This window comes from Cutaneotrichosporon oleaginosum (assembly GCF_008065305.1).
Source record: "Cutaneotrichosporon oleaginosum strain ATCC 20508 chromosome Unknown ATCC20508_contig06, whole genome shotgun sequence".
In the NCBI taxonomy this organism is placed as follows: Eukaryota; Fungi; Basidiomycota; class Tremellomycetes; order Trichosporonales; family Trichosporonaceae; genus Cutaneotrichosporon; species Cutaneotrichosporon oleaginosum.
Window position 1 is genome coordinate 1,879,192 of NW_027072175.1, and position 25,808 is coordinate 1,904,999.

Here is a 25,808-nt window from a genome sequence, read left to right on the forward strand (position 1 = left end):
CGGCGTGCCTGCGTATGAGCCTGGTGAACGCAGTGGGTGTAGTGGGTACGGTACATGCGTTGCGTCCGTTGATATCGGCCAGATATCGCGAAACTGTAACTGATTAGGCTCGGGGTGGCTCATGGCTCATGGCTCGTGGAGGATGTGCCGTTCACGCGTCCGATCGCAGACCGGGTGCCGGGGCGCGGGCGCGAGCAGACGCGTCGCGCCACGCGTGGCGAGCCGTTCTGGCGGTGATCGCGGAGTGTGGGCGGGGATAGAGCTGTGTCGTCCGCCTGCCCGTTTCCCCGTTCTAGCGGCGATCGCTGGCCGCGGGGTGGCGCCGACACAGTTGGCTTGGCGACGGCGTGAGGGCGATATGCATGCGAGAGCGGGGGGTGCGGCGAGTGCGTCTGTCCGGTGTCCGGTGCGTCTGAAGGGGGAGCGAGGGGCGCGAGGCTGGACACTGTCCGATGGAGATTGGGCGCATACGACAGCGTATGCTTGGAGGTCGACGGAGATGGGGCGGCTCAGCGGCTCCGGCTCGGCGGCTCGGCGGCCCTGCATTACGGCCTGCAGCGACGATCAACCCCGGATGCCGGACCCTGGGGCCGGCCGTGCGCCACGGTGGGCTGCATGTCAGCGAGCATGAATACACCGCGTCGTGGCGCTGCGTGCCAGGCTGTGCAGATGGCAGGCTGGTGGCCTGGTAGCCTGGGAGGCTGGGCTGACAGCGGCACGGCACGGCACCGGACGTCGGACAATGGCGTGCGCGACGCGACGAACAAGGCGAACAAGGCCCAACGCAACGCCCAACGCCCAACGCAACACAACGCAACACAACGCACGTTGGTGAGTCGCCCAAAGCCAATTTTCCCTGGGGCGTCCGCCGTCGCAGGGCCGAGGCGTGTGGCGCAGCAGAGTTTACACTTTGGCAGTAGTGGTGTTCCTGGGCGGCACATCTGGGGTGCAGTAGGTGCAGCACCTGGGCACAGCGTACCTCTGCCGGCATCGTAGCGTACTGGGTCACCCAGACTTGTGGATCCGAGATTGCGATCCCGGGCCGAAGCGATGGAACATGGGAATACTAATCTGCTCGACGAGTGCCTAAATGCTAGCGGCGTGTTAGTGACTGATTCTCTGAGCAAAGGTGACCAGTAACATTGACAGGAGAAGATTACAAAGAGCCAGGCCGCGCAGGCCGGCTGCACGACCTTTGAGAGAACGGAGCGCCGCATCCCATGGCCCTGCCATACAATGATTATACAACGTGCAAACATGTGCGTCATGGGCGAGTGGCGGGGTTAATTGAGGCCACTCGCGGTGTGTCCTAGCCGCGTTGGTCACCTTTGAAAATCCAGCCATCACTGGTGAGTGTGGAGGTACTGGTTCCACTCCTCGGGGTGGTACACGGCTGGCGCGGGGGGCAGAGGCTCCTGCGGCTGCTGCGCGAGAGCCTGGGGCCACACCGCGTACTGGGTGCCCGGCTGGTCCTGGGGCGGGACGGGAGGGGGGTACATTTGGTTGCCCACGAATGCAGAGGAAACGTCGGGAGGGTACATGGGGTAGCCGCGGCGATCGTCGGGGGGGTGGATGGGAGGGGCAAACGAAGTCGACCACCCCGTGTGGAAGGGGGGAGTATAAGGAGTCTGATGGGGGGGCTTGGGGCGCGTGTACGGCGCGTAACGGGGCGTCTGGAGAGGAGGCGCGTAATGAGGCCCGGGGCCTTGCGAGTACAAGGCCGGCGGCGGCGGGGGCACAAAGTCGGGCGAGTTCTGGGTCGACTTCTTACGACGAGAGCCTCCACGCTCATACTGGTAATCGGGGTTACGCCTCTTGAACGCCCTAATCAGGCGCTCGTGCAGAATCTTCCAAGGCCTCTGCTGAATGTCGGACAAAGACTTCCACTCGAGCCCGAGGAGCTTGGACAAGTCGCCCGTAGACATGGAAGGGTTGGCGTTCGCGAACTGGGCGCGGCGCATCTTCATAAAGACAAAGAATGCTAACAATGTCAGCGGGCTCGAGGAGCCAAGTAAGCGAAGCAAGGCAACTCACCGTTCATGGGACGACGAGGCGTGTCGTCGGCGCGGGGGTCCTGGCGGAGGAGGTCTGGAAGGTCGTCCGAGTCGGCGGATTCGCCGCAAGGGCCCAAGGAGGGGACGAAGAGAGGAGGGATAACAGCTCCGCCCTGGTAGATGGATTTGTCGTGGAGAGGAGATGTCCAAGTCTCGACGATGGGGTGGCCGGAGCTAAGAGGCGAGGGAACTCCAGAAGTGGCAGGGGACACCAGAGTCGCGGGAGAAACAGTAGACTCGGCCGTCATCGCGGGGGGAGGGGACGAGGGGGGATGTGGTCTGTCATGCGACGAGGAGATGGCTGGAGCGTAAAAGCCGCCAGCATACTCGTTGCCGGAGCCCTGCTGCGTGAAAGCGACTGGGTGCGACTGACGGCGCACGGGCTGGGGGGGCATGGGCATGTACGAAGTGGACTGGGTGAGGGTGTCAAACCCAAACGGATTGGTCGCGTGGAGGGGGGCGGAGGAGGGGGGAGAAATGTAAGACGAGTTTGCTGGGTAAGGCATGGCAGGAGGGGGAGTAGGTGGGAGCGAGGCGGTAGGAGCAACGCCAGTGGGAGGAGGGGCAATGTCGTGGGTGGGGATGTTGAACGCGCCAGCCGAGATGGAGGGCCGGTGAGCAGAGGAGGAGGAGGGGGGACTGCGATAGTGCGAGTCCATGTTGGTTGGAAGTTTCGAGGGGTAGGTACAGAGGAGATGGAGGTGGTGGCTGATTGAGGTCGAGCCGAACAGGGGAGGGGATTTGGAAGGTATCTGCTTGGGGATTCCAGAAGACAGAGGGTTGGCACGTAGTCGGTGAGGACAGTGATGAGTGGTGCGGAGTGGTTCGGGTGTGGTTCGAGTGCAAGGACGAAGAACAGTGCTCGAGTAGAGCGACCGTTAGAGGGGATGGGGGGTTGATGGGGGGGGGACGGGGACGAGGGTGAGGGGGTGAGGGGGTGAGGTTGTTGGGGTGGTAGTGAGGGGTGAGGGGTGAGGGTTGCTATTAAATGATATCACAAGGGGATGTGAAGGGAGCGATCAAGTCACTGAAGAGACAGTCGATAGACAAGTCGAATAGAGTGAAAGAATAGTAACGCTGAGAGAGGATGCAAGTCGCGATGGACGATGAGAGTTGAGTGGGGATTGAGATTGGGGAGGGTGAGCGACGACGAGTCTATGTACTCGAGCGGAAAGTTGATGCTTGAGTGAGGATCAGCTCTAGGGCAGCTGAATGCTGACTGCAGGGGGGGGGAGATTTGAGAGAGAGAGAGAGAGAGAGAGGGCGGGGCTTGTGAGGACTGAATGGCCGAAAGTGCAGAGTGAGACAGAGGCGGAGGACGAGAAGGGATTCAATGTCAAGGTGATTGCCCCGAAGCCGGAAGACGGACGAGGTTGACGTGTGGTCATGTCTCTTGTCCGATTGCGCCTGTTTTGATCTAGGGCCTGCAATGGCGGAGATGGCTGCAGGCTGCACAGTCCGAGGCGGCGTGAGGTGTCAAGGAACGCAGAGTCTTGTCTCTAGGTGGTGGCGTGGGTTAGGGAACGGTGGGACGCCACGACACAGTCCTGAACTAGAGTCAGGCGGACAAGAGATGCAGATTGTCGAGTGGAACAGTTGTCGTCGACACGACGACGAGACAGAGAGAGAGAGAGAGAGAGAGGGCACAGCAGATGTTCCACAGGATCGGTAGAGGAGGCACGAGGAAATGTTGGATAATTCGTCATTGAATTTGGAAAGCGGCGGGAGGGCAGAGGAGAGAGAATATGCTCAGAGGTTGAGAAAACGAATACTGAGAGCAAAAGATGAGACACGGCTTAGGGCCCGCACAGAGTCCGGCGCTTGGAGCGAGAGACAAGAGAGAGACAAGAGAGAGAGAGAAAAAAAAAATCAAAAAAGCAAAAACGCCACCAGCGCGGCCATCGGACAGGGACCGTGCACGAACCTTAGCTTGCGCATACCAGGCACGGCATACTCGTCCAGGGTCAGATAAGCCACACCGGTGCCCTGTGCCTGCTTCCCTGAATGAGGGACGCGAAGATGGCGAGGTAGCCCGAGGAAGGAGCCCAAATTTGGCGCATGGACCCTGAATGCGTACGTGCAATGTCGATGCTGCGCCCTGGCTCCAGCTCACATCACGAGCTGGAGTGGACCCTGAATGCGTACTGGACACGCCACCCCGGAGACGGCTCTGCCCTGGACGGCCCTGGCCCTGCATCCAGCAATCCTCCAGCCGCGTCGTGATCTCTTGATGCTCTCTCCTCTAGTCTAGTCTCTCTCTCGCGTCTCGTTTACACCGCCTGGACAGCCTGGACAGTCTGGAAAGCCATGACTCGACCCTTGGCAAACTCTATTGGTCAGGCCGATGGCCGATAGTCGACCCGGAAAAGTAGCGCCGCCGTGCCTCTCGAGACTCGTGAGCCTCTACAGTAGAGCCTCAGCATTGCCGTCGCCTCGCGGCCTTGCGGGGCCGACGCGCGGTGGCGGCTTGCGGCTTGCTGCGTGGATCGTGGATCGTGGGTTGTGGATTGTGGCTCGTGGTCCCCCCAGCCCCAAGCAGCTCATGACGGCTCAGAGCTTACCGCTCACGGCCTACGGCCCACGGCCCACGGCTCACGGCCCACGGCTCACGGCTCACGGCTCATGGTTCACAGCTTCCGGCTGTCAGTGCTGCAGTGGCTGCGGCTATGGCTGCGGTTCACGGCCCAGCGTCATCCTCACCCCCGAGCTTAATGCTTAGGCCCGACCCAGGAGAGTGAGACCGACGTCGTGAGCCTGCGCACGTCTGCGGGAAAGTCGAGAAGCAGAACGAGCAGAACGAGCAGAACGAGCAGAACGAGCAGAACGCACAAGGCACAAGGCAGAACGGGTTCTACCTAGCAAAGGCCAAGAATACGCGTGCAAACTTATTACTCTACGGTGGTCGCCGCCATATCCCCCCCCCCGGATCATCTATGATGCCGTGATACCAGTTCTCCCGCCAGTGACTCACCCCCGCCGATACTCCCCAACGTCTAGCTAGCGTCTCAGCCTCACGCCATCTGGCCCACGCTCCGTGTCAGCCTGTGCACTCGGTGACATGCAACGTGTACGAGGCCCACAGACGGTGGAGCGCGCATGGAGCATGGAACAAGGTGCACGGATAGGGCGCGTCAGTCACCGATCGCACGGTCCGCCCTGTGTGATCATTTCCTGGGACATGGCTCACGTGAGCCGATACGAGCGATGACCACACCGTCGTCGAATCGAGTTCTCTCTCTCTCTCTTTCTTTGGCGCGTCTGGGTGGGGGAGGAATGGGCATCCAGGATGCACCATGCACGAGCTGTCCTCGAGCCAAGAACTCCCGATCGCGGCCCCCGTCCCACGCTAAGTGTGGCGCGTACGCCGGTGTAAGGGACACGAGATAATCTGGGTTTACCACAGGTATGGAGCAAACGCAGGCATGGGAATCAATGTTGTTTACCGCGGCACTCGGCTGCCGAGTGAGCGCCGAGATCTGGGGACAGTGCTGCTGCGACATGCAATGTGCGATGGATGCCCCGCACACCGCTGCACGTGCGCCCCGCGGGTCTGGCGCCTAGCGCCTGGCGCCTGACGTCTTGCACTTGGCACCTAGCACCTAGCACGGCACATGCGGGCGCCGGGTCGGGCGTCGGGCGGACTGGGCGCGTCGGGTCAAGAACTGCTGCCGTGCCGCCATGCTGTCATGGTGTCATGGCAAGAGGTCTGGACTGCGCCACTGCCCGCTAGCCGTGGGTCGCTGGCGCTTGCCAAGATGGATCACCACGCCGACGATCATGTGAATGAGATCTGGCAGCTGGCAAGTGGCAGTTGGCAGTTGGCAGCTGGGACCCGGGTGCTGGTGCGGTTACACGTGAGCGTGTAGTAATCAGTCATCACTTACTGATCACACCGACGTCGGTGTTGCCCGAGCCGTGATTACAGATCCGCACGATTGCGATCTCTCATCTCGGTGTCTGCATGCGTGTGCGAGATCTCTGATCGCTGATTGCTGGCCCTACTGGGTGTGGTGATACGATCCTGCGATCGCAGCTAGTTGCTGAGCAGATGCCGTCAGGAGTCGTTGCAGACTAGCAGCTCGTAGGTCGTAGCGAGCAGCCACTACTCCCATTGTGCATCCACGCCATCCACGCCATCCTACCAAGCGTGGCGTGGAGCGCACGGCGTCTGCAGCAGCGGTGCGAGTGCGAGCGAGTGCGAGCGAGTGCGAGCGAGTGCGAGCGAGTGCGAGCTCGGTCAAACCAGCCAACCGCCATGCCCGCAGCGCGATAGCGACACTTTCTCCGAAGCCCAAGACGGATTCTCCGAACACAGAGCACAGCGATTCCTGCAATCCTCGACGGGACGCGGCCGCCGCCCTCCTCGTCTCCTGCGTCCTCCTCGCCGTCTCCGTCTCCTCCTCGACTGCAGACTCCTCGATGACGCCAGACGCCATACGCCAGACGTCACGCCCGCGATCGGGAGGGGCGGCGGCGTCAGCCCTCGATTCCCGGAACCCCATGCATTCTGCACTCCTGCACTCGTGCCCTCCTGCCCTCCTGCCCTCTCTTCCCAATCCATGTCCATCCCACTCCGTCCGCTGCCATTCCATGATCTCTTCCCACATTCCAGTCCGGCCCAGCAGCCCAGTCCGGCCCAGCAGCCCAACAGCTCAGCAGCTCAGCGGCCCGCACACCGTGCCCAAATCCGGTCTCGTCGGGCATCCCTCTCCCGAGGAATGGTGGCGCGTGGCGCCGGCTCATCTGCATAACTGCTAGGCACTGTCGCCTGGGCGATAGCATACGTAGGCAGACGCAGCCACTGCGCCATTATGCGGGTCTGCCACCGAACGGAGGTTGAGGTCCGCGTGCTGTATGCGGGGACAAGTCGAGTACGAGGGATGCAGGGGGCAGAGGACAGGCGCCGAGGCTTGTGCGGGTGAACTGTGGTATTGATGCTATCACGAACGTGGGGGGATGGACAAGGGCGGACCCGCCGGGCGGCCTGCCGGCCCGGCTGGCGGCTGGCGGCTGGCAGGCTAGGTGGGCGAGACGAGGGTGGATGAGAAGGGAGTGGGTCAGTAGGCGGGGGAGATAGACGCCGTCGGAGACTGTGGCAGGTGGCAGTGGCTCTCCAGGTAATCCGATATCTCGTGTCGCATGCTGGCGTGCTCTCACTGGATGTGCGTGGAGCGGAGCGAGCGGTTGGACGCACCCCGGAGTGGGTGGGTATGCCACAGAAGCAGGCTGAGCCATGGACAGCGCATAGTAGTATGGTCCCGGAGACACTCTGCCTGGACCATATCTCACCGCCGCTCGTGTCAGATTTCCTGCTCAGTGGCCCTGTGCTTGACGCCGCGACAAGAGCGACCTAGCGAGCGGAACCGCGAACGACTAGCCGACTAGGCGAGCGGAACGAGCACAACCAGCAGAACGAACAGAACCAGCGGAACCAGCGGAAGAACGGTACAGACGAGCGGAATGTCGCGCCACATCTCGCACTAATGCCACCATCACCAGTACACCTCGCCGGCCGCCGGACGACACGAGCGGAATGAGCGTGTCCAAATATCCAAGTGGCGGACGGCGGCGGCGAGTACGTCCTATCTCATTCTCGAACGCCCGTGCAACTCGGGCATAGCTCCAAGGCATATTCGAGGGCCAGAGCGAAGCAGATCCACTGCCCATCGCCATGCCATCGACAGGGAGAGGAACAATCGCGCGGGAGAACATTCCATGACTAGAGGAACGAGGCGGAAGGAACTCGGGCTGCGTCAGTGCCATTCGCGTGCATGCCAATCTGCCGCCGGAAACCAGCTCTTATCGTGCGAGTGCAAGTGGCGGAGGCGGAGGCGGGGTGCAACCCAGTCGCCGGCCGGGGGCCGGAAAGGGGTGGTGGGCAGGATGGCATGGCGACAGCGCAGGGAGGACAGGACGCGAGGATCGCGTGAGTAAAGATAGAACGGGGTAGTCGAGCGAGCCAAACGAGGGGAAGAACGAGGCAGAACGCGTGGCAACCTCCTATGGCTCTTCCACTGGACTTTGCATGCAGAGACAAAGCTCATGCAAGCACCAGCATGCAGAGCCAAGAACGATGCTACAGACTGAGGCGGTAATGCGGCTGGTATTCGTCTCAACACGCTCTGTGCGATATCGCAACGCGCCGAACGCAGCCACGGCCGCCGGCTCGTGTCACCATCATGCACGCCATGTCCGCCTTCCGTCGCCGACGGTAACACTTCCATGCGTAGTGCAAGCAGGGGAACCTGTTCCACGGCGCCGCAAGAGGGCACACCATGTTCTTTCTCCATTGGTGCAGCGAACAATCTTCTGCCGCCGGAGCGAGTTCTGCCGTGCAGCTACGCCTCGCACGCGTCCCTGGTCTCTAAACGCGTGCTCTTGGTTGCGGCTGAGGTGAGGCTGAGGCTGAGGCTGAGGCTGAGGCTGGCAGGCTGGCCGGTAGGCCGAAGCTGGAGCTGAAGCTGGCAGGCTGGCAGGTAGGCTAATGACACTGATATGGTGAGCGTAGCTTCTGATCCGTCGGAGGGCATGTTACGCTCATGCGTGGCGCAGATTCTAGAAGGCGCGGCTGTTTTCGCACTGGCGTCGTGCACCTGAGCATGGTGAGCATGCCCTGCCCGCCGCGTCGAGAAGGCTGGACGCGGATGTCGGCGGACGTGAGCGGAGGCGGGGCGGACGCGAGCAAGGCGAACAGGCGTTCAGGTGGAGGACTGAATTGCGAGCCATCCATGGCCCGGATTCGCCACGGACGGCGGAAACACCATGCATAATGCAGACATGGAGGACATAATGCGACAAAGATGTAGTGTACAGAGCGACTCACCCCGTCGCGGCGCGCGGTAGTGCGAGCGTGCGCGGGAGGGGCGACTGGGATGGGCGTCTCGTCATCGCGGCTTTGGAGAGGGCGCCCGAGCTCGACCCCCGCTCCTCGGTCGGCACGGACGCGTAGTCGTAGTGCTCGCCGCGGACGGTGCGCGCGTCGGGTATGGGCGAGGGCGAGCGCGAGATCGGCCGCGACTCGGGGTCGTCCAGCACTTGTGGCGGCTTATTCTTGAGCGTCGACATCTGGCGTCAGCCAACGGTGTGATGGGTAGTACTCACCGCGACCCAGGCGGCTGAAGACAGGATGATGACCGTGCCCAAGAAGGACATGAACGAGGGGATCGTGTGGAACACCAACAGCTCGAGGATGACCGCGAAGAAGATCTGCGTGAGTTCGGTGCGCCATGCGAGAGCTTACTTGCAGATACATGGCGAGGCCGGCGCGGCCGGCCTTCTCGTTCTGCAGACCAAAGGTCAGGAGTGTCTGAGCGCAGAAGCCGAAGATGCCGATGAGGACGATCAGGCCGAAGCCGTGGAGGTCGTTTGGCCACTCGAGGTTCTGAGGCGAAACAAGCATCGCGCTGGGGTTAGCAAGCGCGCTAGAGCAGAGCGTACAGAGCGGATGCGATGGTGCACACCATCGAAAAGTACGAGATCGAGTGCAGTGCACTCGCGCGCGTCCCGATGTACCGGATGGAGAGGTAGGCGGTCGCGGAGAAGGACACGCCGACGAGGGCCCACGTCGCGCCGATCATGCGGGCGGCGCTGTCCGCGTCGCCTGTTACCGTGCTTCCCAGACGCACGCGGGCCGGGCCGGAGGCTTCGGGCTCTATGGCGGGGGCATCGCCGTGGTGATGCCCCACCAAAAAGGGAGGGCGGGTGATGAGCACGACACCAAAGAGGGAGATGACGCCGGACACGGCTTCGCGAGCACTAAAGCTTTCCCCGAGGACAAGCCAGCCAAAAAAGGCGGTGACGCTGGGTGTGAGGAAACCGATCGTGACGGCGTCGCTGACGCTCAACCCCCGCAGGGCTTGGTACGCGCACAGCAGGCCTGAAAAGCCGGCGAAGCCGCGCAGACACAGGAGTGGGCGGATGCCTGGTGGGCCCAAGAAGGGGTTTGGGTCGCGTTGGAGCAGCAGCGTGCCCCAGCAACATGAGCCGGTGATGCTCATGCGCACAAAGATGAGGGTGAGGGTGGACATGCTTGTCGTCTCCATAAGCCACTTTACGCTCATGCTCATGCTCGCGAAGAAGAACTGGGCGAGGGCGATGAGCGTGAGGCCAAAGTTGTTGTCGTAGAGCTGCACGAGTGTGGGGGGCGCGTTGGCGCGCACGCCTCGAGCAGCGCGCAGGGCTAGCTTCTCGAGCGTGTCCATGATGCCGTTCTCTGGCATCTGGGGGGGGAGGACAGAGGTACCAGATCGTACAGAGGAGGTGGTGGGAGGTGGGAGATGGGAGTCGGGGGTGGGGAAATGGGGGCGGGGGAGAGGAATGTGGGGGGGGCCAAGGGAGGAGATGGAGATGGCGATGGAGATGGAGACGGAGCTAGGCGATGACCGGGTGGCGCAGGTGCTCTAGATGCGATGCGACACAACCGGAGAGCGGAGAGTCCGAGAGATGGCGAGAGAGCGAAGGGACACGGCAAACGGCGTATGAATTGTCGCAAGTTGATCGAGTTGTGTCAGAAAAGGCCAGGAGGGGATCGCCCTATTCAGTAGGTCGCGTGTGGCGTTTTGGGACTAGTAGTCGCTTGATGACCTGATGGCTTTTGCACCTGGGACCCTATGCAATCGGAGATGGGACCGGTGGCTTAGGGGTAGTGAGAGGACGTTGAGTTGAGGATGATGAACGACGAAGCGACGGCGACGATGAGAGATGGGATCTGTGCGTTCTCCACAACTCCGGAGTCAACTCTCCACTCCAAGTACCCCGCTTACCATGCGGTGACGGCCCTTCATTCACCCCGCAGTTGCCCCCGCTTGGCCAAGGCGTAACGTAACCGAGGCGGCCTCGCACATGGCCGACATCCCACGTGTTGGTCACGTGCATTTCACGTGTTTGCCACGCAAGACACACGCATGGCTCGCGTGCCCACCCTCTCGCGTGGCCACGTTATCCACTCCTCCCACCTACCCTCCCACGCGAGATAGGCGAGGCAGGCTGGGCTGGGTGGGGCTTCTGTTGGTTTACCCGTGATGATCATAGGCGGAAAGTGACGGGCCGAGATGGCCCAGTTCGGATCGCTCGGATCACCTCGTCCCGCTCACCTTCCCCCCAAATTCCGTTGTCAAACTACGCGGGGCCCTCGATGATCCACGATGATCCGGCGGCCACCACTCAACCACTCAGCGGAACTCCCGGCCCACTCACAATCTCGACATCCAGTCCTCCCTCCTCCTCGCGTCCTCCTCGCCTATCCTCCTCGCTCCTCTTCTCCATCTCCATCTACATCTCCCTCTCCCTCTCCCTCTCCCTCTCCACAACCATGACCTCAACAGACCCCGAACAGCTCTGGGCACCCGCCAACCCAGAGTCAACCCAGTCCGCAAAGCTAGCAGCCCACGTCAGCCAAAAGTATGGCGTCCAGCTCTCCACCTACGAGGACTTTTGGCGCTGGTCTTGCGCCAACCGCGGCGACTTCTGGAGCGAGGTCTGGGACTGGGAAGGCGTTATCGGTGACAAGGGGCCTGCGCCGTACGTCGACGAGTCTGCTCGCCCCAAAGACAACCCCAAGTGGTTCCCCAATGCCCGCCTCAACTGGGCCGAGAACCAGCTCCGCAATGCCGCCGCACACCCCGCCGACGTCGCTATCATCGACACCTGCGAGCACACCTCAGACTTTAAGCCTGCTCCGCGCGAGGTCTCGCAGAAGGAGCTTGTCGGCCTCGTCGCCCAGGCCCAGGCTGGCATGAAGGCCGCAGGCGTGCAGAAGGGTCACCGCGTAGCGTACTGGGGCGGCAACCGCCTCGAGGCCGCCGTCACCCTCCTCGCTACTACCTCCCTCGGTGCCATCTTCTCGTCGGCCGCAGCTGATTTTGGCGTCGACGGTGTGATTGAGCGTCTTGAGCAGGTTAGTCGCGTCACGGCCTTCGGGCTTTAGGCTGTAACCGGGACCGCGGGCCGCGGGCCGCGGACCGGCACAATCTGTGCCCAGCAGTCTCCTCCAGTCTCGGTATGCTTAATGCTAACTGCCAGATCAAGCCCCACCTCCTCGTCGTCTCAAACGGATGCGTGTACAACCAGAAGCACCACCCGCTGTTACCACTGCTGCCGCGCCTCTTCACGTCGCTGTCGCACCCGCCCGCGAACACGGTCATCATCAACCACCTCCCAGACGAGCTCGACGACAAGGTCAGCGTCTCGCAGTTCCTCGAGGGATGGCATGACGGGCACACCAAGCTGCACCGGTGGGCCGACTTTGTCAACCACCCCGCCGGCGTGCCAACCTACGAGCGCATCGGGTTCAACGACCCCATCTGGATCCTCTTCTCGAGCGGCACGACAGGCAAGCCCAAGGCGATCGTCCACCGCTGCGGCGGCATGCTGATCGATGCCCTGCGCGAGCACCACATCCAGGGCGACATCTCCCGCGGCGACGTCTTCTTCCAGTACACCACCACCGGCTGGATGATGTACCAGTACTTGATCGCAGGGCTGGCGACGGGCGCCACGGTGCTGCTGTACGACGGCTCGCCGCTCAAGGACCCCGCGACGTGCTGGAACCTAATCGATGCGCACGGCGTCAGCATCTTCGGCACCTCGGCAAAGTACATTGAGATGGTGAGCAAGGTGTACCCGGACGTGGGGAAGAAGCACGCGCTCGCGCGCCTGCGCCAGATCCTGTCCACGGGCTCGCCCCTCGCCGCCGACCTCTTCGACTACGTCTACGCAAACATCAAGCAAGACTTGCTTCTCGGCTCGGTGTCGGGCGGCACTGACATCTGCTCCGTCTTCGCGGGCCGCTGCACCGCCCTGCCCGTGTACCGGGGCGAGATCCAGTGCCGCCAGCTCGGCTTCTACCTCGACAGCACGTCGTCTGACGCGCACGAGATCCCGGGCGAGCTGATCGTGCGCGAAGCGTTCCCGATCGAGCCCGTCGGCTTCTGGCCCCTGCCGCGCGAATACCTCCCCGACGGGCAGAACATTGCGCAGGCCGACATTGACGCGGCGCAAGCCCGCTTCCTCGACTCGTACTTCAAAGACGACGCCGGCAACTGGTACCACGGCGACTTTGTCAAGATCACGCGCTCGCGCGCCGGCAACTCTGGCGGGCTCGTGTTCCTCGGCCGCTCCGACGGCGTCCTCAACCCCCAGGGCATCCGCTTCGGCCCCATGGACATTTACAGCGTGCTGGAGAACCCGGCGTTCGCCGCGCGCGGCATCGAAGAGACGCTCGTCGTCGGCCTCCTCGTCGACGGCGGCAACGACGAAAAGGTCATCCTCTTCGTCAAGATGTACGACGGCAAGGCGCTCGACGACGAGTGCCTCAAGCTCATCAAGACCTCGATCCGCAGCGCGCGGAGCGCGCGCCACGTGCCCGCACGTATCGTGCAGGTGTCGGACATTCCCATGACGCTTACAGGCAAGAAAATCGAGGTGCCCATCCGCAAGGTCATCAACGGCGCGCCCGTCGCCGCCATCAACCCCGCCACACTCCGCAACCCCGCCTGCCTCCAGGAGTATGTCGGCCTCGGCGAGGCCATGCGTGCAGAGGAGGGCGTGCTTGTGCCGCTGCTGCAGTAGTATCATGTTTCACTCTAGATGTACAAGTAGACAAGGAGGGGGGGGGGGGGGGGGGGGACTGAGCGAGGTAGGGGGATTATTGGTAGCAGGGAGGGTTATTGGCGGCAGGTGGTTGGAGTACTGGGGTTCTGTCCACGGGCCGGCGACGGGTCGAGGGAGCTGGGGAACGATTACTCTGAAATGGAAGGAGGAGGACGCGCCAGAGCCACCCCCGCTCCGCAGCGCCGACTACGTCGTCTCCATACCGTATCTACTCGGCGATATGCCACTGAATCGAGCGGAATCCCCAGCTGAGACACGCTCCCGGTGCCGCGTTTCCGCACGAGGCACACGCAGCATCACAGGCGTTCTGATACATTGGGGCGCGATGGAATGGGGTAGCGAATAGCGGGGGATGGGGCGAGGCGGGCTGATGGGGTGGGGGCAGGTTTGGTGGACGGGGGGCGGGAGGGTGGACGGAGGGGTGGAGAAGATGGGGGGCTGGAGGAGATGGAGGAGATGAAGAAGATGGAGGGATGATGGGGATGGATGGCAAGCCGTGGACGGGTTTTCTTCTTCCCCTCGACTCTGAAGTTTGTATGATGCTGGTTGTCGAGTAGGCGTCGTGCACGACTACACTTGCCGTCGTTGCACTGATGGCGCAGCGGAATATTAGTCAGAACCCCGTCAACGATCTATCAACATTATATCCACAGTGTCTTTGATGTGCAGACGGGACACAAGGGCACAGAATAAGATGCAAGTGCTCGCTCTACTCGCCCTCTGTGTTCACTGATGCTCCAGTGCTATCGCGCCGAGGCCGCCCACGAGTGCCACACCTCTCCAGATCCACGCTGCCCCACTTCTAAGTCTACAGCCACGTGCTCGGCCACGGACTTGGGTGCATGACGTCCGACATTCGTCCGAGCGCATCTCCTTCCTTCCTCACCACCTCCCTCCCCCCATGGCCGCGACCGACCCCGGCCCCTCCTCAGCCTACTACCGCCGCTTCCCCGGCGGGTCCGACGGCCCGCTGCGCCCGCCCTCCCCGCCCGCTCCACCACTAGTGGACGCGGCGCAAACGGGGCGGGAGTATCTCGACGCTGCTTCCTCAGGCGGCCTGTACGCGCTGCTCAACGTGCCGCGGGACGCGTCGCATGCCGAGATCCAGGCGCGGTATCGCGCGCTCGCGGCGCAGTTCCACCCCGACAAGCAGCCGGACGAGGCGCGCCGCCGCGCCGCCCACGGCCGCTTCCAGGACATACAGCGGGCGCACGAGGTGCTCTCCGATCCGGCACGGCGCGTCGTGTACGACATGTTTGGCGAGGAGGGCCTCCGGACTAGTTGGGAGGTCGGGCCGAGTAATATGACGCCCGCGCAGATGCGGCGTCACTATGCGCGCCAGGGCGAGGTGAAGCGCAAGCTTGATGCCGAGGCGCTGGTTAATTCCAAGGTGGGTAGGAGTGGGCGCGCAGGGTGTGCGTGGCGGAGGAGTGGTCGAGGCGAGTAGAACAGAACGGTTGTGCACAGGTCGTGCCGCCGTGCTGTTGAGCAAGGAGGGAATCAAGTGGACGACGGCACTGCCCTCAGTTGCTGACCCCAGGGCGAGCTCAACCTCACGTTCGACGCGCGAGGCGTCTTCCTCCCCGAGTCTGTTTTCGACGACCCAGACCGCAAAATAGACCACTCGATCATCGGGCGCGCGCGCCGTCTCGCCGTGGGCCAGACGACGCTCAAGCACAGCTTCGAGACGCCGCTTTCAGACCACACGCAGGTGGTCGTCGAGTCCACGATGGCCGCGATGGGCGGGCACGGCGGCGCGAACGTGAGCGGCACGCTGCGGCACCAGTTCAGCCCGCGACTGTGGGCGCAGGTGTCGCAGTCGGTGCTTTTCCCGCGCATCACCTCGCTCAAGGCCAACTACACACACGACGACATGACGTTCGTGACGCTCAACGCGATCGCGCAGGGCTGGGCGGTGCCGCCACGCCTGACCTTTACCTTTGGGCGGCAGCTGTGGCCGACGACCACGGGCTTCGTCAACTACTCGACGGGATTCTGGGCGCTAGGGCCGTGGGGCGCGAATATGCCCGAAGAAATGGCGTTGCAGGACATGGGCTCGATGTCCGTCGGCGCGACGAACGTCGGCGTCGGCGGCAAGGGCGGGTGGACGGTCGAGGCCGCCGCGGGGCTCACGAGCACGGGCGTGAGTGCCGACTACACCACGTTCGTTGCGGGTTTGCGGCTCAAGCTCGGCGCGGGGCTGGATCTTATCGACGGCGCGCACGGCTTCGTGGACGGCACAGCCCGAGTTACGGAGAACACGCGCGTCGGGGCCATGATCAAGCTCGCGACGTCGGGCGTGCGCCTCATCTTCCACTTTGGGCGCGTGGGGCAGCGTATCCGCATCCCCATCTTGCTCTCGTTCGACGCCAACCCCCGCGTCGTGTTCTGGAGCACGGTGCTGCCGATTGCAGGCTGGGCAGGGTTCTACCACTGGTGGATGGTGCCGCGGAAGCAGAAGCGGATTGAGCGGTGAGTCGGGCGAGGAGCGGGCGTAGCCCGCGGGCGCCCGCCTCGGACTCGCCGAGTCAGAACCTAACCCCAGTCGCATCAAGCGCTTGCGCGCCGAGCACGCCGACTACATTGCGCAGAAGCGGCAGGAGGCGGCCGACGCCGTTCTGCTGCTGGAACGGACGGCGGCGGCGCGCGCCGAGTCCGAGCGCGCGCGCAACGGCCTCGTGATCCTCGATGCGCACTACGGGCGCGCGAGCGCGTTCACGCCGCGCGGGCTGCGCGACGAGACCGAGGACGGCGCACCCGTCCTCATCGACGTCACGGTGCCGCTGCAGGCGCTCGTCGCCTCCAGCAAGCTCTACATCCCCGCCGGGCCGGCCAAGCACAACCTCCTCGGGTTCTACGACCCGTGCATTGGCGAGAACAAGCGGCTGCGCGTGCGGTACCTCTTCCAGGGCAAGGTGCACGAAGTCGAGGTCGACGATGTGAGCGCGCTGCGCGCGCCCGTGCGCGCGCATGCTGTTGACAACTAACTGTCACCTATGCATCATATTCTATTCATGTTTGGCCTGGCTGCGAGTATGCCAGTTGAGCTGGAGTGTCTTGGTCCAGCGCGCTGTTGTGTATGCCCTCGTTAAGAAACCCCTCGCTTGCTATGCGTCTTCTCAATCACCGCAAAACCAAACTCCATGTCCTCCCATGCATATGCTGTTACAATCTACATGCACCGCTATCAATAAAAGCGCCACTTCTTGCCGTTCTCCGCCGCGCCCACTACCGCCTGGCTGGCCTTCAGCCCCTGCTTGGCACCAGCTATCAGCGCGGCAAGGCGCGCAGCTTTAGCCTTGACGGGATCGTAGGCGTCCTCTTCACGCGCGCGCTTGATCCCGCTCGTGGCCGTGCTCGGCGTGAGTGGCGGACTGGGAGGGAGGGCGGTCGCCCGCGCTCGCTCCCACAACCCTTCCTGCGCAAGGGCGTGCACCGCCGCCTCAGCGGCGGCTTGCACGTCCTCCATGATGCTCGCCTCCACCCTCTGCGCGGCATGCAGGTGGTGTGGAGGATCGTACCACTGCTTCAGCCCTAATGTGGCGTAGCGCACGCTGTCGGCGACGTAAGTGCCGAGCGCGTCGAATGCTTCTCGCAACGGCAGAGGCTGGGAGTGCGCTACCGCGTCGCGCAGCTTGGCGCTCACGATCGCGACGCCGGCGCCAAGTTCAGGCTGAGCCATGTATGTCTGTAGACTCTCGGCTACGCCCGCCGCGCTCGTATCCGCCGGTGGCGTGTACGGCGGAAAGTCGAAGGGGACGTACGTCGACTCGTCGGCCTCGCCAAACCCGTCGAGCTGGTCCTGAATCGCATTGGGAAGCGAGGAGAGGAGGTCGCACGCTGCCTTCAACGTCGTGGCGACCAGGCGCGATTCCGTGGGGAACTCGCGGAACAGGTTCTCCGCGACATGCAGGAGCTCCTGGTACGCCTGCGCGGTCCGGTCTGCAACGCGCTGCAATGGAACGACAACTTGCGACTTGCGCGGGTCGGAGGGAACGACAGTTCGCAGCGCTGCGGCAAAGAGCGCGCCAAATGTCTCGGGATTGTGTATCGACACGGCGGCGACGTGTTCGAATGGCTCAATGTCGTGCTCGATACCCAGGCGCTGGACGACTTCCTCGAGCGTCTCGGGCTCCCAGGTCAGGATGATCAGGCCTGCTCGATAGCGCGACCCCTGCTGGATTGCGCTCGACGCAGCCTCGATCCTGTCGCCCGCATCATCAATGTTTCGCGATCTCGCGGCCGTGTTGAGAGTGATGAGCGGCGCCTCAAAGACGTAAAGTCCCGTGTTCGACGAGCCAGGGAAGTATCCGCGCACGTCGGTCGCACATGAGCGGAAGCCGACGTCGGCCTGATAATACACACCGTCATGGACGCGCGAGCCGCGCCTTGGCGTCATGAGCTTCGAGGTGAGCCATGCAGACGCGCTTTCGCCTGCTGGCGAACCCGACTGCCCCGCCGTCAGCAGGACAGTTTCCCACAAGGTGTCCTCGTTGGGAGCGGGCTGGATGAGCGGCGCCACGTGCCCGGCAATGGTCTTGAAAAGCGAAGAGTCACTGTCGAAGAACTTGCGGCGCATTTCCTGCAGCTTGTGAAACTTGTTCTGAGACACATCGACCTGTTCAGGGAGCGTTATGAGAGACGGCGCACCAGAGCGAACCGAGCGTGAACGGGATGTGGCGTGAGTGGCGCAGTCGACGTAGCTGTGCGATCTTGCTAGGCCAATGCTCTTGAGTTGGTGCCGATCCTGCTCACGCTGCCGCGCGGCGCTGGCACGTATTTCTGCCCTTCTCCTCGTCCACGCCAACCACTTCCGTGCGATAGCGAAAGCGAACACCTGTGCCCGCATGTCGTAAAACCACTCAGCAAACAGCTCGCATTGGACGTGCTCGGCCAGAAGCTGGTCATAAACCTGTCTTGCCCGCTGCTTAACCAGCCCTGCACGCTCTAATTTAGAGCGCTGCCGTTCAGCTGCTGCCTCGTGCTCGTTCACAAGTTCAAGTAATGCCGCCTCGTTATCGTTAATGAGTTCCTTGACGACTTCGGAGATCAACTCGTCTCTCAAGATCGAGGGCAGCTTGCGCATGAACGCGCGTGTGACCTGGATGCTGGGAATCGCTGGCTCGGGTGGTGTGCGTGTTGGAGTGACATCAGGTGGCGAGGTCAGCCGTGGGCTGGGCAAGGTCGACGAGAATACCGTGCCTGTCACTGGCGCTGTGCTTGAGGAGAAAAAAGTAGGCATGGCGGCCTTGGATGGCCCAGATTCTGGTGGAGGTGTGGGCCTCGGCGTGGTGTCGAAAAAGCTTGGTTTGCTGAAGAGTGGGGCCGTGGGTTTGGGCTCTGTTCCCTCGTTGTCCGTCTTCGCAAAAAAGTCAGGCTTGGGGGCCGGGGCGGTGGTAGGAGCGGCTGCGGGGTCTGAGGGGGCGACAGGCTTGAAGCACTCGGGAACGGCCTTGACCGTTGAAAGGACTGAGGCCGCTGGAGCCGCGGGCTTCGTCTCTTCCCTCTTGGACGGCTCGAAGGCGGGAGCAGTTGCCTGTAACGAGCTCGGTTTGGGCTTGAAGTCGATGGCTGGCGCTGGCGCATTGGAGCTCGACGCGGCACTCTTGGCAGCGCCGAAGGCGCTCGTGGAGGGCACAGACGTTTGGGTCCCGAAAGCGCTCTTAGCCGGCCCAAAAGCACTAGCGGAGCCTGCGCTTGGCCCAAAGGCACTGAAAGAGCTCGCGCTCGGCCCGAAGGCGCTGGCCGGGGTAGTACCGAAAGCGCTCCGCCCTGTGCCAAAGGCGCTCGCGGACTCAGTGGGTCCGGTGGGCACTGGAGGAGTGACAGAGGTAGTGGGCCACGCGGCGCCATTGGGAGTGGGAGCGGACTTTATAGTCGCACGCTGTTGGGTATGAAGCTGTGGAGGCGGTGGAGGGGCGACTGATGCGGGCTGAGCAGCGGGTCCACCGGAGATGCCAACACCCGCGCGACCGTTGACAACCTCGGCATATGAAGAGGGCTGCTTGTCCGAAATCAGCTTCCACCGTCTCGTGAAGGGTGCGTCCTTGTTGTCTAAAGTCAGATCTCTCGACTCAGAAGACCTGCGACTCACCATTGTAGGGTGATCGCAGGTTGATGAGTGCGCCCATGGGGCGAGGGTCCCCCATCTCCTGGTATACTCTGATGTTGAAACGCTGCACGACAGCGATCGCCTCGTCGTCAGGATGTCGTGACACGGGCTCAATATCGTCCCATGCCGTCTCCAGAGTTTCCTGCTCCTCAGCTCCCAACAAACGGTCCAGTGTTGGCATCAGCACCATCTTGCGCTCGAGTATGGCGCCGCTCTGGTCGCGGCGGATGGGCTCGTCGTTCTTGAGACCTGGATATGTGCGGACTAGCGCTCGGATTGCGCTCCGCCGCATGTCGCGGAGACGAACTTCGGCCAGGCAAGACATCAGGTACGGTACGTGGTCCTGCTTGATCAGGCGGATGTACCGAGTGATAAGGTTGGCCCCGAGTTCGGCGTTGAGTTTCGAGCCCTCTTTCTGTGAGTCAAAGTTGCGCTGCGCGGCCTGCCGGATCTTCCAGGCCAGCTGCACGAGAGGGTGGTCGAGGATGACCTGGGGCAACTCTGAAATGGGGATCGACACCGACTTGCTTGCCAAATCGTAGATGAGCATGTAGGCACGGAATTCGGGCTCATTGGCGCACGGCATGTCGAGACCCGTCTCTTCTCGCCGGTCGTTGTATTGCTGCCGCAAAGAGGTAAAGCAGCGCCCCAGTTCGGCGTTGTCGATGTGCATGTCGGTGTTGGTGCCGGTCTCCTCCTGGAGCTCGCGCAGGCAGAGGATGTGCCATCGCGCGATGCGCTCGAACGTCGCTATAGCCTCGACATGACCCCAACTTGACTGGAGAGAAAACTCCTTGCGAATAGCACGGGTGCGGTCTCGAATAAAGCCAGAGGAGTAGCCTAGCGCGCGTCGAGGAGTAGGAGCTGGCGGATTGACTGCATTGGGATTTGGCGGAGGCTGCTGGCTCATGATCTCGTCAACGAGGTAGTCGAGGGAGCGCTGGGGTAAGTTTCGGGAGAGGCAGTCGAGGACATACGACGAGGGCTGAGGGCGTGCGCAGATCCGAGGGGAGGATGGTGGCTGTGCCATGCCCGGCACCAGCGTCAGACCGAGTGTAGGCTGCAACAGCCTTGGAGTGGTCGATTCGGCGCTGAGGGGTCTGTCGTTAGCCTAAGTATGGTTTCCACAAAGCCAGCTCACGGCTTCAAAGGGATGAATTTCGCGCGTATACTCGCGGAACTCGCGCTCATACAATGAGCACATGTCCTCACACGTCCCGCGAAGGTCAACGGCGCCTGTCAAGTCGGTTTGGCCAGAGGTTATCTTGCCCTGTTGGATGAAGGCCTCGCGCTCTCTAACGCGAGCTTCTTCGAGCTGCTGTCAGCCTGGTGTCATAGATGATTGTTCACCTCCTTGTACCGGTTGCCTTCGAGTTGCTGATTGAACCGGGCAGCGCGGGCTGCGAGCTTGACCTGTCTCGTGAGAGAGTCATCGTCGCCGGGGTCGGCCCCCGACACGGCTGCGGGGGCCATGGTGAATGATTGTGAGGCCGTGTCTGCACCAGGGGCAGACTCGACGGGGTGTTGGATGCGAGGTGTGGGGTGGGTCAACAACAATGGGAGGGAGATCGAGGTGCGTCATGAAGTTGCGAGGTTGGACCAGCTGTGATGGAGGGCGAGCGGAAGCAGATCTGCCATGTGAGAAAGACGTGGCGATGTGGAGATCACCCAATCTCCGTAAAGCCACGTGAGAGCGGGAGCAGATGGAGCTCCGCAGGTAAGCGCGGGCGATTTTGACCTCGGAGAGTTCGTGTCCGCGTTTCCGGTGCCCCGCCCAGCCACTTTTTTCTGGTTGCCATGTTTATCCGGCCCCCGGACGCGGTCCGATGGGCGATGGACGAGCAGTGGGGCACTAGAGGAGTGCCGCCCACGCCGCCCGCCGTCAGCCGCAAGCCGCAAGCCGAAGGCAAAGCGAGCGCTCTCCTTCCTGCTCCAAGATCCAAGAGACACGTCCCGTCCAGGCTCAGAGATCACAAGACTCACATGGTCACAGATGCTAGGTCTTGCTTGCTTGGCTGGAATGGCACGGGGGAGGGCTCGCAGGATCAAGGGTTTCGGGGCCGCTTGATGCGATCGTACGAATACATACAGCCAAGGAAAGGTACCCCACTCCATCCATCCACATCATCATCATCTCTTTCATCACTCCATCCACACTCCTCTCCCTCTGTCGACTTCGGTCACCTCTTTCTTTCTTTTCCTTGGGCACCTGTTTCTCGCATCTCCCGCCAGCTACTAGCTCCCCTTCCACCATGGCGTCCCAAGTGGACCTCTTCATCATCGCACTCGCCGTCCTCCTCCCCCTCCTCTTCTGGTTCCGCGAGTCTCTTCCCCTCATCGGCGGCAAGAAGAGCCACCATGTCGGCGCGGTCGGTGCTGGAGCAGCAGGCGGCGATGAAGAGGACGGCGACCCTCGCGACTTTGTGGGCAAGATGAAGCGTGCTGTAAGTGCTAGTGGCGAGCTTCTTTCTTTCCATGAGATGAGCAGAGCTCACGCGTGCAGGGCAAGCGCTGCGTCGTCTTCTACGGCACTCAGACTGGTACGGCTGAAGAGTACTCGATCCGCCTCGCCAAGGAAGCCAAGTCCCGCTACGGCCTCTCATCGCTCGTGTGCGACCCCGAGGAGTATGACTTCAACAACCTTGACCAGGTCCCCGATGACTGCTGCATCTTCTTCGTCATGGCAACCTACGGCGAGGGTGACCCGACCGACAACGCCGAGCAATTCTGGGAGTTTATCATGGACGAGAACGTTCAGTTCTCGCAGGGTGGTGACTCGCTCGAGAACCTCAACTACGTGATCTTTGGCCTCGGCAACAGAACCTATGAGCACTTCAACGGTGTTGGCCGCAAGCTTGACGCCAAGCTTCAGGCTCTCGGCGCTCACCGTATCGGCACGCTCGGCGAAGGCGACGACGACAAGGCCCTCGAGGAGGACTACCTCGAGTGGAAGGACCCCATGTGGGATGAGTTCTCCAAGCGCATGAACGTTGAGGAAGGCGGCGCCGGCGACGTGGCCGACTTTGTCGTTACCGAGGTCACCCCCGACATGAAGAAGGTCTACCACGGTGAACTGTCCTCGCGCGCGCTTTTGGCCAGCACTTCGGGTGCCTCGACGCCCGTCGGCTCGTACAACTCGAAGAACCCGTATGCCTCCCCGGTCCTCACCACTCGCGAGCTTTTCGCCGTCGATGGCGAGCGCAACTGCGTTCACATCGAGTTCGACCTTACCGGGTCCGGCCTTACCTATCAGCACGGTGACCACGTCGGCGTCTGGCCCTCGAACCCCGACCTCGAGGTTGAGCGTATCTTCACTGTCCTCGGCCTTCTTGAGAAGCGCGGCACTGTCGTCGACATTGTCTCGCTTGACCCCGCTCTTGCCAAGGTTCCTTTCCCCACTCCCGCGACTTACGAGGCCATCTTCCGACACTACATCGACATCGCCGCCACCGCTTCGCGCCAGACCATCGCTTTCCTCGCTCGCTACGCGCCCAACGAGCAGGCAAAGGAGAAGCTCACGCGCTGGGGTAACGACAAGGATGCGTACCACGACGAGGTCGACGGCCCCCGCCTCACCCTCGCCGAGGTCCTCATGGCTGCTGCTGGTGACAAGCTTAACCCGCCATTCGACAACGTCACGCGATGGGAGATTCCGTTCGACCGCATCGTGTCCACTGTCCCCCGCCTCCAGCCCCGCTATTACTCGATCTCGTCTTCGTCCAAGCTCTACCCGTCCGCCGTTCACGTCACCGCTGTCGTCCTCAAGTACGCCTCGACCCAGTCCAAGGTTCACGACAACAACTCTCGCTGGGTTTACGGCCTTTCGACCAACTTCATCCACCACGTCATGCAGGCCAGCCGCAGCGGCACACCCAACGGTATCGCGAACGGCAACGGCCAGGCTCACTTCGGTGGTCTTGCAGGTGCCGACGGCAGCATCCGTCTCGATGGCCTTGCTCCCACTTACAAGATTTCTGGCCCCCGCGACTTCCACTTCAAGGACAACATCTACCGTGTCCCTGTACACATCCGCCGCTCCACGTTCCGTCTTCCGACCTCGCCCAAGGTGCCCATCATCATGATCGGCCCCGGTACCGGTGTCGCGCCGTTCCGCGGCTTCGTGCAAGAGCGCGTTGCGCTGGCACGGAAGGCGCGCGAGAAGGCTGGTGCGGACGCCGCGAACGCGCTCGAGTCCTGGGCCCCGATCCACCTCTTCTACGGCTGCCGCCGCGAAGACGAGGACTTCCTGTACCGCGAGGAGTGGCCCGGCTACCTGAAGGAGCTGGACCCCGTGTTCAAGATGCACAACGCGTTCTCGCGCGGGCCGAACCGCAAGCCCGATGGCTCCAAGATCTACGTGCAGGACTTGATCTGGGACCTGCGCCACGAGCTTGCCCCCCTTATCTTGGAGAAGCGCGCGTACATCTACATCTGCGGCGACGCCAAGAACATGGCGAAGAGCGTCGAAGACCGCCTGATCCGCATGCTCGCCGAGGCCCGCGGCGGCACCCCCGAAGTTGAGGGCGCCAAGGAGCTCAAGGTCCTTAAGGACCGCAACCGTCTCATGACCGATGTCTGGAGCTAGTGGTCTGTAGCGTCTGTATTGCGACATCTCAATCTGCATTTGATACCAAGCTTGATGATGTTGGGAGGGGGCAGGGCGGTATAGCAGGGCGAGCCGGGGGTTGCTCACGACGCAGGAGCGGTGCTGGAGAAGCTGGCCGGCTCATGACACTCCGGTACATGCCAACCTGCCCCCACAGGCCCCGCCGCCACCCGGCTGCGACGACCGCTGCAGTGTCACCTGAAATCTCGGCTACGTTGAAAGATCCGATAAGTGTCACATGTCCCGGCGTCCGGACATGAGATGTGCGGTGGATCTGATCAAGCGGGAAGCGGGGGAGTCACCGTGGTGCTCCAGCTCTGGAACGAGGCTCCGCGGGGCGGTCGGCCTGAAGCTCTCCAGCTGAGGCCTGATCTGCATGTTGCCTGCTGCTCATTGTCGAGCAAGAGCATCCAGCCGGATATATCCGCCCGTGTACACCTATATCCTACATCACACCGTGGGAGACCACTCCATCTTCAGGCACGACGATATTTTGCGACCTCCACTTGCCACTCAACATCTGCAGCTCCTCGTATCGTCTGACTACTCGTCTCGCCATGGCCAACCCCCGCCAGCGCTCCAAGGCCAAGTCGCACAAGTCGACCAAGCCGTCGCTCGCGCAGAAGAAGCGCATGCACGCCAAGCTCAAGAAGGCGCCCCCCCTGCGCGGCCCCGAGACTCTCCAGAAGGCCTGGGACAAGAAGAAGACGGTGTACCAGAAGTGCGTCGTTCATGGGCGCAGTCCGTACTCGACCGCGCGTTACTCGCCTGCCTCTCATCCCCCTCTTCGCTGACCCCAGCTACGCTGCCCTCGGCCTCCTCCCCACCATCCCGATCCCGAGCAAGCCGGAGCGCAACCAGCGCGTCAAGCTCCCCCTCCTCCCGCCGACGGAGGAGGCCTCGGCGCCCAAGATCGGGTTCGGGCGCATCGTGCGCGACGACGACGGCAATGTCATCGACATCATCATCGACGACGACGAGGAAGATGACGGGAAACCCAAGCCGCTGAATGCGGAAGAGAAAGCGCCCGAGCCTGTGGTTGCGAAGACGCAGGTCGTGCGGGGTAAGTCACGCGCTGGCTTCGTGCTGCGCTGTGCAGTGCTAATCCCAGACCTCGAGGCACTCGCGGCCTCCGCGGCGCCCGTGCAGCGCCACACGTCGTCGCAGGAGCATGTGTGGCTCGCGGAGCTGGTGCGCGCGCACGACGACGACTACACTTCCATGGCGCGCGACAGGAAGCTGAATGTGTGGCAGAAGACGCCGGGGGAGATCAAGCGCATGGTGAAGAAGGCGGGCGGCGTGCAGGCCCTGCGCGGGATGGACGTCGACGCGTAGTGTTGTAGGATCATGTATTGCTTAGATGGGTCGGAGGTGGTGCGGGCGGTCTCTTATGTTGGCTGAGTGTAATCTGCACAAGTGATGGGGC

At 62.5% G+C, this 25,808-nt stretch overlaps 9 protein-coding genes across 9 annotated transcripts; 5 read left to right on the plus strand and 4 right to left on the minus strand.

Annotated features, from left to right (window-relative positions):
- Nucleotides 1–1,343: 1,343 nt before the first annotated feature.
- On the minus strand, nucleotides 1,344–2,713 carry COLE_07177 (uncharacterized protein; the record flags this gene model as incomplete). Its single annotated transcript, XM_018424827.1, has 2 exons — nucleotides 1,344–1,981; nucleotides 2,035–2,713. 2 exons carry the CDS (start codon nucleotides 2,711–2,713, stop codon nucleotides 1,344–1,346), a joined length of 1,317 nt encoding a protein of 438 aa, XP_018277984.1.
- A 1,685-nt stretch (nucleotides 2,714–4,398) lies between these two features.
- Nucleotides 4,399–4,773, plus strand: COLE_07178 (uncharacterized protein; the record flags this gene model as incomplete). The annotated part of the gene is made up of 1 exon (XM_018419375.2): nucleotides 4,399–4,773. One exon carries the CDS (start codon nucleotides 4,399–4,401, stop codon nucleotides 4,771–4,773), a length of 375 nt encoding a protein of 124 aa, XP_018277983.1.
- Nucleotides 4,774–6,052: 1,279 nt separating this feature from the next.
- On the minus strand, nucleotides 6,053–6,556 carry COLE_07179 (uncharacterized protein; the record flags this gene model as incomplete). Its single annotated transcript, XM_018423505.2, has 1 exon — nucleotides 6,053–6,556. One exon carries the CDS (start codon nucleotides 6,554–6,556, stop codon nucleotides 6,053–6,055), a length of 504 nt encoding a protein of 167 aa, XP_018277982.1.
- Nucleotides 6,557–8,392: 1,836 nt separating this feature from the next.
- COLE_07180 (uncharacterized protein) lies at nucleotides 8,393–10,273 on the minus strand (the record flags this gene model as incomplete). Its single annotated transcript, XM_018426030.2, has 5 exons — nucleotides 8,393–8,633; nucleotides 8,878–9,119; nucleotides 9,156–9,260; nucleotides 9,295–9,457; nucleotides 9,492–10,273. 5 exons carry the CDS (start codon nucleotides 10,271–10,273, stop codon nucleotides 8,393–8,395), a joined length of 1,533 nt encoding a protein of 510 aa, XP_018277981.1.
- A 1,091-nt stretch (nucleotides 10,274–11,364) lies between these two features.
- COLE_07181 (uncharacterized protein) lies at nucleotides 11,365–13,622 on the plus strand (the record flags this gene model as incomplete). The annotated part of the gene is made up of 2 exons (XM_018420886.2): nucleotides 11,365–11,949; nucleotides 12,075–13,622. The coding sequence occupies 2 exons, from the start codon at nucleotides 11,365–11,367 to the stop codon at nucleotides 13,620–13,622; spliced, it is 2,133 nt and encodes a 710-aa protein (XP_018277980.1).
- A 943-nt stretch (nucleotides 13,623–14,565) lies between these two features.
- Nucleotides 14,566–16,651, plus strand: COLE_07182 (uncharacterized protein; the record flags this gene model as incomplete). Its single annotated transcript, XM_018421417.2, has 3 exons — nucleotides 14,566–15,054; nucleotides 15,205–16,136; nucleotides 16,210–16,651. The coding sequence occupies 3 exons, from the start codon at nucleotides 14,566–14,568 to the stop codon at nucleotides 16,649–16,651; spliced, it is 1,863 nt and encodes a 620-aa protein (XP_018277979.1).
- Nucleotides 16,652–16,851: 200 nt separating this feature from the next.
- Nucleotides 16,852–21,249, minus strand: COLE_07183 (uncharacterized protein; the record flags this gene model as incomplete). The annotated part of the gene is made up of 5 exons (XM_018426029.2): nucleotides 16,852–19,718; nucleotides 19,759–20,716; nucleotides 20,754–20,876; nucleotides 20,918–21,091; nucleotides 21,127–21,249. The coding sequence occupies 5 exons, from the start codon at nucleotides 21,247–21,249 to the stop codon at nucleotides 16,852–16,854; spliced, it is 4,245 nt and encodes a 1,414-aa protein (XP_018277978.1).
- A 779-nt stretch (nucleotides 21,250–22,028) lies between these two features.
- On the plus strand, nucleotides 22,029–24,361 carry COLE_07184 (uncharacterized protein; the record flags this gene model as incomplete). Its single annotated transcript, XM_018423504.2, has 2 exons — nucleotides 22,029–22,220; nucleotides 22,280–24,361. The coding sequence occupies 2 exons, from the start codon at nucleotides 22,029–22,031 to the stop codon at nucleotides 24,359–24,361; spliced, it is 2,274 nt and encodes a 757-aa protein (XP_018277977.1).
- Nucleotides 24,362–24,939: 578 nt separating this feature from the next.
- COLE_07185 (uncharacterized protein) lies at nucleotides 24,940–25,717 on the plus strand (the record flags this gene model as incomplete). The annotated part of the gene is made up of 3 exons (XM_018423503.2): nucleotides 24,940–25,103; nucleotides 25,183–25,445; nucleotides 25,494–25,717. 3 exons carry the CDS (start codon nucleotides 24,940–24,942, stop codon nucleotides 25,715–25,717), a joined length of 651 nt encoding a protein of 216 aa, XP_018277976.1.
- Between the last annotated feature and the right edge of the window lie 91 nt (nucleotides 25,718–25,808).